Consider the following 16,002-nt stretch of genomic DNA (forward strand, 5'->3'; position numbering starts at 1 on the left):
GATGATATTGGAATGTTATTTCATTTTTATTTTATACTTACGGGTCTTCCCTATATCAAGTATGTATGTGCTATCTGTTACCATCCCAATTATTACTTTTTGTATGAGTAGGATATCTGCATGCAGCATTTGCACAGCTTCATTGAGGTGTGTTGCAGTTTGGATTAGGCCTATTACATTCTTCTAATTGGATTGAGCACTGGCGATCGGTGGAGGATTAAAGACTGTAGAGTGAGAGGTTATAGAGCTGTTCTACATTCATTCATACAGACACCAGCATGAAGGATCCACAGCTACCAGGTAAAGTTGTTTTTTTTCTCATGGAATAGAGTATGGAGAGTTTGCAATCAAACAGTAAGGGAGTGCAAATAATAATATAAGATCTTATTCACTGAATCATATTGACCATTTTGAAATGCTCTTTTAAAAGGCACTATCTTATAAGGCTACACTGCTTTAATCATTCTGTTCATGTTAGACATGTTTTATGTGCAGTACACATGTCAGGTTGCATGATTATGAACAATATAACAACTAAAAAAAAAATAAAAAAAACGATTACAAGACAAATGTGATCCTCTGTTATGTGCATACGGTGCATGTGCTTGAGATGTAATGTTGTTGAAGTATAACATGTTGTTAATATAAAAAAAATCTTTAGTTTTAACACTAAACACAGTTTTGATCTGCAGACATTGGTTTGTTAAAGATGATGAAGGGTCTTACATTACAGTGAGTCCAATAATAAACATTAAAATGTAATATAATATGTAACATTAAATGTAAATTAAATTTAGAACACTGATTTAGATTTTTATTTTGTTATATTTTGGGGTGGTGATGGCGCAATGGATAAGACACATGTCTATGGTGTGAGAGACCCGGGTTCGAATCCACTGTGAGACACCAATGTGTCCCTGAGCAAGACACTTAACCCCTAGTTGCTCCTCCAGAGGCGTGCGACCTCTGACATATATAGCAATTGTAAGTCGCTTTGGATAAAAGCGTCAGCTAAATGAATAAATGTAAATGTAAATTACAATGTAATACCATTTGATTAAAAATGGTAAATGCCATTAATGAAAAGGGTAACACTTTATTTCAATGTGTCCTTGTTACACATGTTACTTGTATAGTAATAACTACAAATTAGGTACAGTTACATGCAACTAACCCTGAACCAAACCCTAATCCTACCCTAACCCTAGTGAGTACATGGAGTTCATTAATATTACTCAGTGCTTTAATGTATAATTACATTGTAACAGAGACACATTCAAATAAAGTGTAACCATGAAAAGTAGTGTCATTCAATTAAATCGTATTTATTCCCAACTGTTTGTTTTCTTCCAGTAGTTTTATTACTGATGTTGAAAGTAGCCGTGGTGGATATTCCGTGTATTTTTAGAAGCATGTCGAGTCTGCAACCTGTGATGCATGGTCTTAAAAAGACTCGTAATCCACCCTACTTAAAGACTTTCCTATTCAGACGTACACGGCTGATCTTGCCTCCGGCGCAGACACACTGGACATTTGAACTAAAATAGAAAGGACATGCAGTCATGGATTAGGATTATACGAGAACATCTAGAGAGATGTCAAATTAAATTTGTGATCAGAACAATTTCTCTTCAAAAATAACATTTAGATTTTGTGATATTTCAAAAGGGTGTTCAACATACAAAGTAATTTCAATATGCTGGCGTCATGTCTCATTTTAAGTTTAGGTCTTTAATGAATAAGTATGTATTCTGTATAGGGTTATGCTGTACTATAGTTTAATTTCAGTCATTTTTAAACTTTAACCTCACAGTAGTACAGTAGTAGCCAAAAGAGATGTCAGGTGGGGAAATTTGTTTTTAATGACCCTACAATGACCCCTTAAACCATCAAAATAAGTGATCTAATACCTAGAGATTGGCATGGGGTACTTTCCATAAGATCATCTCTCAATACAAATCAAACCAGCTCCCGAACTGAAATAAAACCATGCCAATCTCTAGGTGTGGTGAAGGGTATGTGATGATGTGGGGCTATTTTAATTCCAAAGGCCAAGGGAAATTTATCAGGATGCAGAGTATCCTGGATACAATAACCGGCCTTTATAAATTAAAATCTGCTTGCCCATGGTAATTTAAGATTGGGGTGTCCTGACGTATGCACCCTGTTTTAAGGAAGAACATTTATTTATTTACGATACATTATTCATTCACAAAGAAAATTGGTGTCCTTAAAGGTTGGAGTTTTCCAAATTTTTTTAATTAAGGCATTAAGATCAATCTCCAAAAGATGATTTTTTATTCCTATTTTTAGTCAACTTTAGCATGGGTGTGTTCACTTGTTCTAAGCACTATACATATATATATATATACTGTATATATATATATTTTTTTATATATATATATGAGGAAAGCCTGGCCAAAAATGATTATATTATTGGCATGTTTCATTGCATTATCACAAATAAAACAATTGACTCCAAGCACTACGCAATATGCTTGCAAAATCTTTAACACATTTGTGAAGAATGTCAGGATGAAGATGTCAATTATCACTTTTTTGGCCACTTATCACTTATATCTCAAAGATAATAGCGATACTCAATCATTTTTTTTAAAGAATATATAATGAGACTGCTGCTATAATAAGAGTTTTTGTTTGGCATAAAAATGACTATGTTTTATTGGCCTCGATGTTCGATTCTCTAGTAGACTATTACGAGCAGATTTCCTATACTGTCATGATCCCTGTCCACCCTATCTTTGTGAGGTTAAGCCTCTGTAAACCTTTTTTCCAACGTGGAAGGTCATCAAGAGGAAGTGCCTGACATGTGGAGACTGACATGGCCATTGCTTTTACATTTCAAGACTTTTACAAACTTTAGGAGACAATTGATTTATATTTCTCATGACATTATATCTTGATTTAAAGACGTATACTTGATCTAATTATTTTTTAAACAGTTACTACATTAAAAGGATGGCTCCTGCAACTCTAAATACATTTTAGAATATAAATTAGTTTTGAATTTTTAAGTTGATTCTGTGAATCTTTAAGAATTTAAGGTGATTCTTGTTATGGATAGTCTGTTTATTTCTGTGTAGGTTCACTGTAAAAAAAAATTACATCCCCAAGTCAAAATTTTCTGACTATTGCAACAATTAATTACATTTATTTTACAGAATTTCACTTGGGCCAATTAAAAAATGTAGACCAGTCACTAGAATATTTTGACTTGGAGAGGTACATTTGTTTTACAGTGTTGGGTTTTGTCACATGTTTTAGTTCTCTGACCTAGTTTTTAGTTTGTCTCCATGGTTTTTCATTGTTTAATTAATTTGCATACGTTCTTTCATTGATTGGTTTGTTCTGTGTATTTAAGCCCTGTTTCTTGTTCAGTTCTTGGTCCATTCTTGTCTTATTATGTTTGGTTGTTCTGTTCCTGTAATTTTGATAGAGTTTTCGGAGTATTTTGTTCTGTTCAATAAAGAGAAGACTGCTGTGTTTAAATCCTGCATTTTTCTCTCTCTCTGCTTCAACCAGATGTGACAATTCTGTAATAAATAATAGTTTTGACTTTAATAAAAAACAGTTGATTTAGATGTTACTTTTTTCAGTGTAAAGTCATTGAGTGCCAAATGACCCCAAAACACTTTTCATATCCTCTACCATAGATGGTCATAAATTAGTTTTTATCCACACTTTTTTTGTTATTAATTTGAGTAATTTGACTTTGCTGCTATTTTCAATCATCCTGGATCTTTTTGTCCCATTCAAGGTACCAAAATACTAAATGTCTTGGTGAAGCGACATGGGAAGAAAGGAAAGAATGAGCCAGCGGCCCAACCTGCACAGACAGAACCAGAGAAACGCAAGGTCCCGTTACTAACACCTGAACAACGAGCGAAGCAGACAGCCTTCGAGAGGGTCCTCTATGACATGTCCCACAATGACCGGATCATCGATGACGTTATGCTGGGCCGCAGGATTGCTTTCTATGAACTCAGAGGGGAAATTGGGACAGGAAATTTCTCCCAGGTCAAACTGGCTGTTCACGCTTTGACTAAAGGTGAGACAATCAGTGATCGATTTCAGTGCGTTAATTACTTAAAGTGCCCCTATTATGCTATTTGAAAGGTTCCTATAGTTTTATTTTGGAGGTCTCCTACAATAGGTTTACATGCATCCAAAGAAAAAAACAACAACAACAACAACACATTTTTTCATAATATAAATTAGAATATTGTGCAAAAGTTAATTTCAGTAATTCAACTTAAAAGGTGAAACTAATATATTATATAGACTCATTACATGCAAAGTGAGATATTTCAAGCCTTTATTTGTTATAATTTTGATCATTATGGCTTACAGCTTATGAAAACCCCAAATTCAAAATCTCAGAAAATTAGAATATTACATGAAAAAAAAAAAAAAATGATTTTAAATACTGAAATGTCGGCCCTCTGAAAAGTATAATCATGCATATGTACTCAGTACTTGGTTTGGGCCCCTTTGCATGAATTACTGCCTCAATGCTGCGCGGCATGGATGCTCTCAGCCTGTGGCACTGCTGAGGTGTTGTGGAAGACCAGGATGCTTCAATAGCGGCCTTCAGCTCTTCTGCTGTTCGGTCTCATGTCTCATCTTTCTCTTGGCAATGCCCCATAGATTCTCTATAGGGTTCAGTTCAGGCGAGTTTGCTGGCCAATCAAGCACAGTAATGCATGGTCATACCAGATTTTGGTACTTTTGGCAGTGTGGGCAGGTGCCAAGTCTGGAAAAGGAAGTCAGTATCTCCATAAAGATTGTCTGCGGAAGGAAGTCAAGTCAAGTCATCTTCATTTATATAGCGCTTTTAACAATGTAGATTGTTAAAGTGATTTGCAGCTTTACAGTGATAAACGTATAATTTAAGGTAACAGATTGTTTTGGCTTTAGCGGTTGTTAGCGGTTCTTGAATAATGTTATTTTCCAGCTAAAGTTAGTTTTGATTGATTCACTTCCGTCGAAATTATCATTTGCTTTTAGATTAGGGGCCGCTAAGACGACACCGTTCTTTCTACACAGACTTTAAAAGCGAACCTGTGAGAAACGCTGATGGCGCTCACGTGCGCATCAAGAATGAATTCTATAGTTATGTGCATTTGAATATATGTGCGCAGGTTTATAATTCCCTACAATCCAAGCCTAAACAAACTTCTTGCCTACAGAATTTTATTTTATCACTTTGAGGTAGGTACGCAAACCGAATTTTCCCACAACGCTTTATCTGTAGAGTGGTAAAGGGATCCTCCATAGGGAGAGGCTAGTTGGCACTGCGTTGACATCGGGTCCAGGCGAAGGTCCTTCGTCAGATGGAAGCATGAGGTGCTCTAAAGTGTCCTGGTAGACGGCTGCGTTGACTCTGGACTGAATAAATTTACGAATAAGACACCAATTTCAAGTGTGAATTATTGATTTTGTTTTATAAATGATATAATACCGATACCTATATTGTGCACCTCTAATTTTTAGGATATTTTAAATGTCATAAATGCTGCACTGCGCAAGTCTGTATGTTTTTTTTGTTTTTTTTTTACATATAATATAAAATATTTCAAACTAGACATTTAAAGTCAGCATGAATTGAATACTACAACTTGATCTCATGAGAAAACAACTATTTTAGGAGGTACCTATTCCGTATGAATTTGTGTAATTTGATTAATACAAAAACTTGATTTTTAGAATAAAAGTAAGCATGAAGCAGATTAAGCAAAAACGTAAGAATGAGATTGTACAAATTTATACGAATTAGCCGCTAATTTGCCAAGACAAAATAGTTACAAATTGCCATGAGACTGTGCTGGTCAATTTACCCTTTCTATTTTCTAAATATGTTATTGATCTTATTGCGAATTATTCATCTGCATATGTTTTTCTTTTTGACCTCGTAATTTTTAAACTCAATCTTCTCTCTGGTGACGTTTTCCTGACTTCTCCAGTCATTGATTCTGTTTAAACCCAAGTTGATTTTGAGTGCAACGCCCACATCTCAAAATCCAATTACAACCAATGAATAGAACCAAGTTGTCTTTTACGAGAATATGTTGCACTCTGATGTACATAACAGTATTGAAGAAAAGGCAGCACAGTTTAACAGGGTCTGTTCATGTCAGTGTCAGTGACCACGAGTTGATCCGCTCATGTAATCTCATCAGATTTACAGCACCCCCCTCTGTGAATCTCTTTAATATTTTTCAGAGGATTGGTGAGATGCCTCTTGAAAAACAACACAGCAGGGAGGCCTCTCAAGAATTTTGCCACATATTTAAAAAAGATTTTAAGCCTGATATATGAAATAATAGTAAAAAAAAAAAAAAACACATTTTATGGGATAGTTTGATATTGAAACATTAGACACATTTTTTTTCCATAGATTCATAGGCTTTTATGGCTCATTTATTATGATATAGTCAAATATGGTGCTCATAAACTGCAGCATGATGTTATATTTGATACTCACATTTTAAACAGACAAGGACAGATGAGGAAGACATGTACGATTCAATTCAAAAAAAATTCTCTAAAGATCCAACAGGAAAGTAAACGGATAGCAATACACACTGAACATAGACAATACTCCGGACACTGGACTGAAACAGAACTGAACATATATACAGGTGTTAATGGTGCTGACGGATGAGTGCACAGCTGAACGTGATTAGTGTCCGTGACGACAAATGAGTGACGTAGGCAGGTGATGACTAACGCCAGAAACAAACAAACGACAGAACGCCCCCTTCCGGTAGATGCCATTTCGTGCCGTGAAGAGAAGATGAAGAGGATGATGGGATGGCGAAGGGATGGCAAAGACAGGCGGATGAAGAGGATGAGGGGATGGCGAGGGGATGGCGAAGGGATGGCAAAGACAGGCGGATGAAGAGGATGAGGGGATGGCGAAGGGATGGCAAAGACAGGCAGATGAAGAGGATGAGGGGATGGCGAAGGGATGGCAAAGACAGGCAGATGAAGAGGATGAGGGGATGGCAAAGACAGGCAGATGAAGAGGATGAGGGGATGGCGAAGGGATGGCAAAGACAGGCGGATGAAGAGGATGAGGGGATGGCGAAGGGATGGCAAAGACAGGCAGATGAAGAGGATGAGGGGATGGCAAAGACAGGCAGATGAAGAGGATGAGGGGATGGCGAAGGGATGGCAAAGACAGGCAGATGAAGAGGAAGAGGGGATGGCAAAGACAGGCAGATGAAGAGGATGAGGGGATGGCGAAGGGATTGCAAAGACAGGCAGATGAAGAGGATGAGGGGATGGCGAAGGGATGGCAAAGACAGGCAGATGAAGAGGATGAGGGGATGGCGAAGGGATGGCAAAGACAGGCAGATGAAGAGGATGAGGGGATGGCGAAGACAGGCAGATGAAGAGGATGAGGGGATGGCGAAGGGATGGCAAAGACAGGCGGATGAAGAGGATGAGGGGATGGCGAAGGGATGGCAAAGACAGGCAGATGAAGAGGATGAGGGGATGGCAAAGACAGGCAGATGAAGAGGATGAGGGGATGGCGAAGGGATGGCAAAGACAGGCAGATGAAGAGGATGAGGGGATGGCGAAGGGATGGCAAAGACAGGCGGATGAAGAGGATGAGGGGATGGCGAAGGGATGGCAAAGACAGGCGGATGAAGAGGATGAGGGGATGGCGAAGGGATGGCAAAGACAGGCAGATGAAGAGGATGAGGGGATGGCAAAGACAGGCAGATGAAGAGGATGAGGGGATGGCGAAGGGATGGCAAAGACAGGCAGATGAAGAGGAAGAGGGGATGGCAAAGACAGGCAGATGAAGAGGATGAGGGGATGGCGAAGGGATTGCAAAGACAGGCAGATGAAGAGGATGAGGGGATGGCGAAGGGATGGCAAAGACAGGCAGATGAAGAGGATGAGGGGATGGCGAAGGGATGGCAAAGACAGGCAGATGAAGAGGATGAGGGGATGGCGAAGACAGGCAGATGATGGTTCTGGGGTTGGACGAACGACCGGGAGGAGGACGAACAACGAAGTCCAGGGTGGTGATGAAGGTGGAGTGAGCCAAGGGGTGGCCTTGAGCAGGGGATGATGGCTGTTCATCTAGGCCACAGCCAGAGTGGTGCCCCATGGCGGGGTTGACGGAGGGAGGAGCCATGGAGGAATACTGATGAGGGCCGCCATGGAGCTGACCGGAGACGACGGCGAGGATGTTTGATTAGCTGAGGTAGTGGAGAGATGGTTAAGATCTTGGAGGCCACAACGGTGCCGCAGCGGGATGCTATCAGGATGTGAAGAGACTTTCAGCCAGCATAACAAATCGCCTACCCTGCTTTTTAACATGATTTTTTCTACAAAATAAAATAAACCTAGATTGCTTAAATCCAGTAAGTGTTCATCTAGAAGTATTAGTAACAATATAATATAACAATATAACAATAAGTTATTCTGACGTTTACTTTATAAAAATCATAAAAAATGTTATTTAAAAATTTGTTTAAAGTATGCGTCACGAACTGAAGTGGTTTTTAGAATTATACTAGGCATTTTACTTCATAAAAAAGTATAAAATATCAATCAGACGACAGAAGACATGTTGCCTACTGTAGTACAGTAGATTGCCTATACAACAGGTTTCTCAGAGTCGTTTTGAATTTAGAGGCCTTAGAAATGTGTGCATTAAATATGATACAGTATAGGCTTTATAGGGTTAAGATAACAAGGTCACTTGAATATTTTACTAGCACCCCCACTAAGTATGTATAACATGGATTTTCAAAAATATAACTCACTTTGATTTAACACAAATCTCTCTTTCTCACACACAGAGCGCGTTGCAGTCAAGATTCTTAACAAGGCGCGTCTCGACAAGAAGTCACAGAATGTATTTGCCTCAGAGATCATCTGTATGGAAAAACTCAGCCATCCAAACATTGTGCGTCTGTACGAGGTGCTTGAGACCAGTAAGCATTTGTACATCGCCATGGAGTATGGCAGTGGAGGAGACCTGTTCTCACGGATCTCCACCAGAGGGCGCCTGTCAGACCTGGAGAGCAAGCTCATATTTGCCCAGATCGTCTCAGCCATCAAATACATGGTGAGAGCAGCAGGGCTGTGTCCTCATCTGACCTGACAGCAATAATCACTATTTATATTGCTCATACTTAGAGTTAGGAATTGTATCAACACCCTAATCTTAAAGGGATAGTTCACCAAAGAAAAGGAAAAAAAGAAGAAAGTTCTGTAACTTCTGTTATCATTTACTCACCTTCAAGTTATTTCAAACATGAATTTATTTCTTCTGCTGAACACAAAAGAAGATATTTTGAAGAATATGGGCAACCAAACAGTTGATGGGACCCATTGACTTCCATAGTATGGAAAAAAATATATACAAAGGAAGTCAATGGTGCCACACAACTGTTTTGTTACTTACATTCTTCATAATATCTTCTTACCTCAAGGGAGGTGTTATATTATTTTCAATAAAACTTATGATTTTAATTACATTTGTTAGAAATCCTATAGCCTAGATATAGACTCAGAGAAATAGCCTGACCAGAATATTATCAAGAATTAGGATTCTTTTTACTTGAACTTGTAAACCTAGAACAACTGCATAGCAACGCCCTAGCAACAACCCAGAACACTCTAGCTTTTTAAAATAATTGCAATCTGATTTGAACGACCATTCTAATGTTTCTAAATATGAAATTTGCTAATTTATTTAGTTAAATTAGGTTATTTTGGTGAAATTCATTATTATTTTCAATATTTAATTCCAATATTATTCTAGGTTTTTTAAATTGAGAATTGTTACTGTATTTTTAACTGAAATTTAACAAAAAATACACAACCGTTCAAAAGTATGGGGTCAGCAGGATTTATTTTGAATATGCTTTTGTGCATTATATTGACAGTAAAGACATTTACAATGCTTTTCAAATAAATGCTGTTCTTGTGAAATTTCTATTCGTCAAAGAATCCTAACAAAAAAAGGTTTCCTCAAAAATATTAAGCAGCACAACTGTTTAAACACTGATTATAAGAATTGTTTCTTGATCTCAGTAACAGAAAAATATAACTGAATTTCTACTGACAGATCGAAAACCCTTGTGACAAATGTTAATAATTAATACTGATCAGTGTCAGTGGTAATTTAGTAGTTTGTTAGTTTCATTTTATTTATTACATTTATAATTTATATAAACTTTTTTTATTTTAATTTGGTGTGACTCAGCATAACGGATCTATTTGTTTCTTCATTTTTCAGCATGAAAATAACATTATCCATCGCGACCTGAAAGCAGAAAACATTTTTTACACCACATGCTACTGCATCAAAGTGGGCGACTTCGGTTTCAGCACCGTCAGTGAGCCGCCGGAAACTCTGACCACGTTTTGCGGCTCTCCGCCGTACGCGGCACCTGAGCTCTTCAGAGACAAAAGCTACGTTGGCCGTTATGTGGACATCTGGGCGCTGGGTGTCCTGCTCTACTTCATGGTGACCGCCACCATGCCTTTCTACGCCGACAACTTAGGCCGACTGAAACGATGCATCCTGCAGGGGGCGTACAGCATCCCACCATACGTCCCTGACCCCTGCCAACTGACTATCAAAGGCATGCTGAGACCCGTACCTGTGGACCGCACCACGGTGTCACAGCTGATGATAGGCTCCTGGATGAAGGGCATCGAATACCCCAAACCCTATCCCGCTTTCAGCATGACGCCCAATTACCTAGCTGACCCTGCGAAGAGCCTGTGTGTGGAGGAGCGGGAAGTAAAGTCAGCCCTGAGTGAGCTGGGTATCAGTGCCACACATCTGCAGAAGAACACCTGCACTGACTGCCGCAGCCCAATAACAGGAACTTACCGTATCTTGCTACACCACATCCAGAAGAGGAGATCCGTGGAGGCGGTGGGATATTCCGCCCTGTACCCGGACGATTTTGGTACCAAGAAATACTGGGCCAACAGCGCAACTGTTAAGCACAATGCCTCTGCAGTGTGTACTGTCCTATGAAGACAATTGAAATCATATTTGAATGGCCCAGGTGTGCATAAAACGTCTGATGCCATGTTTCAGGAAGGAATGAATTTACATGTATGAAATTCACCGCAAACCTAGTGACGCAGCATTGATCCCAAGATTAAGCTTTTACTTTTATTAATATTTTCGTAATATACCAAGTTAGAAGGTTCCCTTTATCAGTGTTGTGGTACTCACCTGCTGCTAAATCTGTGACGATTTAATGATTCATGAAGGATTTAATGTTTTGCAAACAAATGACTCTTATGAGTAAATTCTTTTTAGTGGATCAATAACATGCAGCGTGACCAGCGTAGATCGATTCCCAAAACGAATTACTCGTAAGAGTCTGTTCTTTAAAGTTTTAGCGAATCAAAAACATACAGTGCGATTGGTGTAGCCTTTTTGATGAAACAAATGACTCTTACGAACCATTTCTAGTGAATCAAAAACATACAACGCGACAAAAGTAGCCTGATTCTTCAAACGAATGACTCTTATGAGCTGGTTTTTTTAGCACATCAATAACACCGTGCAAGAAGTAATTAGCTCGATTCCCGAAACGAATGACATCTTTTATTGAATAGTTTAAAAACGGGATTGAATCATTATAATGGAATATACTCAAATGAATCAGAATGAATCAGCTGTATTGCAGGTTTTTTAAAAAATTCTATTTTATAAAATCTATGGGGTCCAAAGGTCTGAGACTAGTGTAACTCCTTTCAAAGAGGTCTCAGACTTTTAGGCCTCACTGACTTATGTTAATACGTGCTTTACATTTAACAACTTTTCACACACATATAAGCAAAACAATTAGCATGCACAACTGGATTCATCTTATGTAATTCTAATGGAGAACGTTTATGTTTGTACTGAAACATTGTTTTGCAATCGAACCATAAAGGGTCATTTTGCCAATTTGAATATGGAAACATGGCCAATACTGAGTGGTTAGGCAAACATTTGATACATTTTTGTATCACTGATTGGTTGAATGTTTGAGAATGTTGTTTTATAGCCACAGCTGGGCTGCATGAGTGTCACACAGTAAATGTTTGCAATAACGGTTACTGGCTGTTTTGGCCTTATGTAACAAAGTTCACATGTAGCTTTACAAAAGCCTGATAGATTTGATGGACTCGACTGCTATCGGTCTCTTAAATGAGCTGAATTGCTACTCAGACAGAGTTTACACCAAAAGTATGACGTAAAGGATTAATAGCTGATCAGCTGTTAAGCTAAATTAGAGTGGTGCTTTATAAAAAGCTTGTGGTATCAGCGATTACATTGTATTCTATAGAATTAATCACCTTAATTTTCCCTCATAAGGGAAACAAGCCATGGCACATTCATACCAGGAATGGAAGAGATCTGCCAAGACGCTGTATTTACAGGCATCATTTTGTAGTTGAACACATATGCCTTTGAGCTTTAAAATAATGTTTAGAGATATTTTTCACATTGCTAAACCTTATATTTACCTTATATAAGGTTAATCTAATATAATCTTATATTACTCATTGGCATGACATAGATGTGAAATTGTTGGTCTGCATCATTTGCAGCTTTAATTATCGATCCAGACTGATTAATACAGTCAAGCATTTCATGATTTTTTTGTTACATGATTGCATGTTAATATACCCAACAGCTTTGTGTTGAAGCTCATATCCAAATAAATTGTCTTATTTTGCTAATATGATTCATAACATTTCATGTAACGTTATGTCACACGAATTACAGATGCTACATGAAAAATACATTGTATTGTATTTTTGTATATTTTCATGAAAATTAAGTCAATTTTCCACCCAAATTCTCATTACTGTAATGGAAAAAAGGACATTCTCATACTAAAAATAATATATTATTAAGCAATTATACATCAGTGTATTATTTGTTATGTAGGAATATAGAAATAGGATTACAATTAAGAATAGCAGAGAGAAAAACAAATCTAAAATAAAATGTTGCATTATGATAATGAGAATTTAGGGAAATGTGTGTATTACTGTCATAAAGATAATGTTACAGACAAATGTAAAAACAAAAAACAAAAAAGATCTTAAGGAGTTTTATGCAGTACATACCTGCTGTATGTATATTTTTCATTTTAATTCTGATGTGAAATGTGACCTGAATTTTTGAAGAGTATAAGCTTTAATAAAAGAAGTTACACATTGTTCATCTTTATAATGCATGCAAAAACAGGAATATCATAAAAATCAATGTGCTTTAGAATAAGTGCTGTGAAGATTACAAAACCACATTAAGACCCATGTGATTTTTTTATTCATTTCATTGAGCAACATCTGATAAAAAAAAGTCATTTATTTTCTTACGTAATCCAGTACATCTTGTTCTGATAAATTGTGAAATCAGACTAATTGAAGAAAAAAATATTACATTAGTGATTGTTTTGACGAAGGAGAATCCAGTTAAATGACAGATTAAATATATATATATTTTTTATACCAGAGCCAGAGAATTGCTAAATTTTGATAAGATATCCAGTTTATGCAAGTGTGGGACGGCATCAACTGCCCTAATATTTATCAAGCCAACCAATATATTGACATAGTCAACCAATACAGACTGTATTTTAGAATATTTTCCTGCTATTGCTAAGCACATAAGGTTTAGACTCGCTTCACATAAACATCTCTTATAACAGCCTATCTTCCCGAATATTCAGCAACAGAACTCTTGAGAAAACATCCTTTCAAATCCTTCTTAGATGTGCAAAGCATGGTAGAGATTTACTGTCCTCAGAACGAACTGTTTCTTTTCATCCCCTTGTGAATTCACTTGGCCACAATTTCACAATACTGTTGCTCTTCCTGTGCGCTACTAGTTTGTTCTTGCAGAGTTTATGGTTTATTCAAAGTGATTGGCAGTTTACAAACAGATATGGATTTTGCAATACTCTACTTGGCCCCATAATTCCAGACTTGTTCACACATGCTTCAGCACCAAAATGTGCAATCAATGACTTGTGAGGATCACACAAGATCACTGATGTACATTGATATCAAATGCTACCTGTATATTTCACAATATTAACAGCCAAACTGTCTTTCATTTCCCATTTAGATAGAGTTACATTACAGTATTTGGGTTTTCAGTGTGCAATATGTGGTACTAGATATTTATGCTGTTAAGCTGCCTTTCTAGGATACCTCAAAACTTAGAATAAGATTTAGAACCTGCCGTTCCTCCACCTCAATGACAAAGGGCGCCCTATCTAGAATTTAACGATGGACAAAACCCTAGAGGACCCTGAAACCATTCTCTCATTAGAAATTGCAATAAGTTCTATCCAGTGAGCCCTAGACAATAAGTGAGGCTGCCACCACTGAGCCCGCTCTGCCTGATTGCCCAGTTGGGTGGACTTATGACCAAGGCCACAGCCAAGACGGTGGACCACAGCGGAGGCACTGGAGGGAGGAGCCATGGTGGTGAAGGCCTAAATGCCACCTTGGGGGTGAGTGAAGGTGACAGAGACGAAGGTGACGGAGCCCACGGTGCAGACGTCTGCATGATGCAGAGTGACGCAGTACTCACGGCAAGCTGACTGATACGAAGGGCAAAGTCCATAAGAGGAAGCTCTTCACGGGCTAGGGAATCTCACCACATTTTCCATGTTATGCTTCAGTCTTCTGTCCCTGACGGTGGTTGTGGATAGGCACACAACGATTAAGATGAATGTCAAAGTAAAGACTTTAATAGATAATCCAACTAATATCATGTTATATATATATATAAAACATGATATTATTTAGATATTTTTTATTTAAATTACTATTATTATCATAATTAGTGATAATATACAACCTAGTGTTAAATTAGTGCTGCTATACAACCCGTAAAGGAGAGAGGTGCACATACAGTGGCATTAAGAAAGTAAAGCAATTGCCATGTAAACTGATTCAAGAAGAATCATCCAGAAAACAAATGCCATCAGTGGTGGAAGCTAAAACAAAACTGCATCATGACAAGCAATGTAAGAATCAATTTTCCCCATTAGAATCCAGGAGGGAAAGCCTTCAGGATCTCACGGTAACTGATGAAGCAGTTAAGGTGCAGAGAAGAGATGAGTGGACCGACGTGAGCCATTGGGATTTGAAACAACTGCAAATTGTTTGACAGTGACGCCTTTACGTCACAGACATGCGCCAGTACAGGAAAATAAAACATTATCAAACTAAAATAAAGCATTAATTTCATTGACAAAAAACAACCAAAAATCTGTCATTATTGAGCGACACGCGAAGAGCACCGAGGGTTAAAGCAGCAGCTTTACCATATTAAACATGAAAAACTGTGTCAGCGTCCCTTTCACTTTCAGAGCTTCACATTGCCACCTAGCCGCCTGGAGTGCATACTACATCGAATTTCACACACTTTTGCGTCACCATATCCCCCCCCCCCCCCCACAGCAGATTTCCCCCCCCATAACGCCACTTTTGCGTTTTCTCTTCAGATCGTTTCCGTGTAAACATAGCCTATAGTGTGCCAAGAAACATTGTCATGAACGTATACTTTCTTGAAGTACACTTAAGTGGCCTTTTGTGTTATGAGGGTGAAGAAGTACGAACCCAATCGCAGACAGTAGTCAGGGCAACACAATTTATTAAACAAATAACAGGGAAAACAAAGCCCACGAGGGGGCAAAACATAGACAGAACAATGGAGACTAACTAGACTGTGACAGATAACTACAAGAAAACAAACAACTAACTAATACAGGCAATAGCGCAACAGGACAACAGCTCTTCACAAGATACTCACAGACTGACAAAGGTTTGACAAGGATTAACAATGAACCGACACAGGACAGCAAACACAAGGGGATTAAATAGGGAGACTAATGATAACATAACAGGTGACACAGGTAAAGCAATAAAGACGAGACTAATGATAATATAACAGGTGACACAGGTAAAGCAATA

General features: G+C 38.0%; 1 protein-coding gene across 1 annotated transcript; it reads left to right on the forward strand.

Annotated features, from left to right (window-relative positions):
* The first annotated feature begins 158 nt into the window (after positions 1-158).
* LOC306990216 (serine/threonine-protein kinase NIM1) lies at positions 159-13,235 on the forward strand. Its single transcript, XM_079596760.1, has 4 exons — positions 159-300; positions 3,779-4,069; positions 8,844-9,112; positions 10,289-13,235. The coding sequence occupies exons 1-4, from the start codon at positions 279-281 to the stop codon at positions 11,039-11,041; spliced, it is 1,335 nt and encodes a 444-aa protein (XP_079452886.1). The 5' UTR covers positions 159-278; the 3' UTR covers positions 11,042-13,235.
* Positions 13,236-16,002: the final 2,767 nt, after the last annotated feature.

Source organism: Phoxinus phoxinus (genome assembly GCF_949152265.1).
Source record: "Phoxinus phoxinus genome assembly, chromosome: 22".
Lineage (NCBI taxonomy): Eukaryota > Metazoa > Chordata > Actinopteri > Cypriniformes > Leuciscidae > Phoxinus > Phoxinus phoxinus.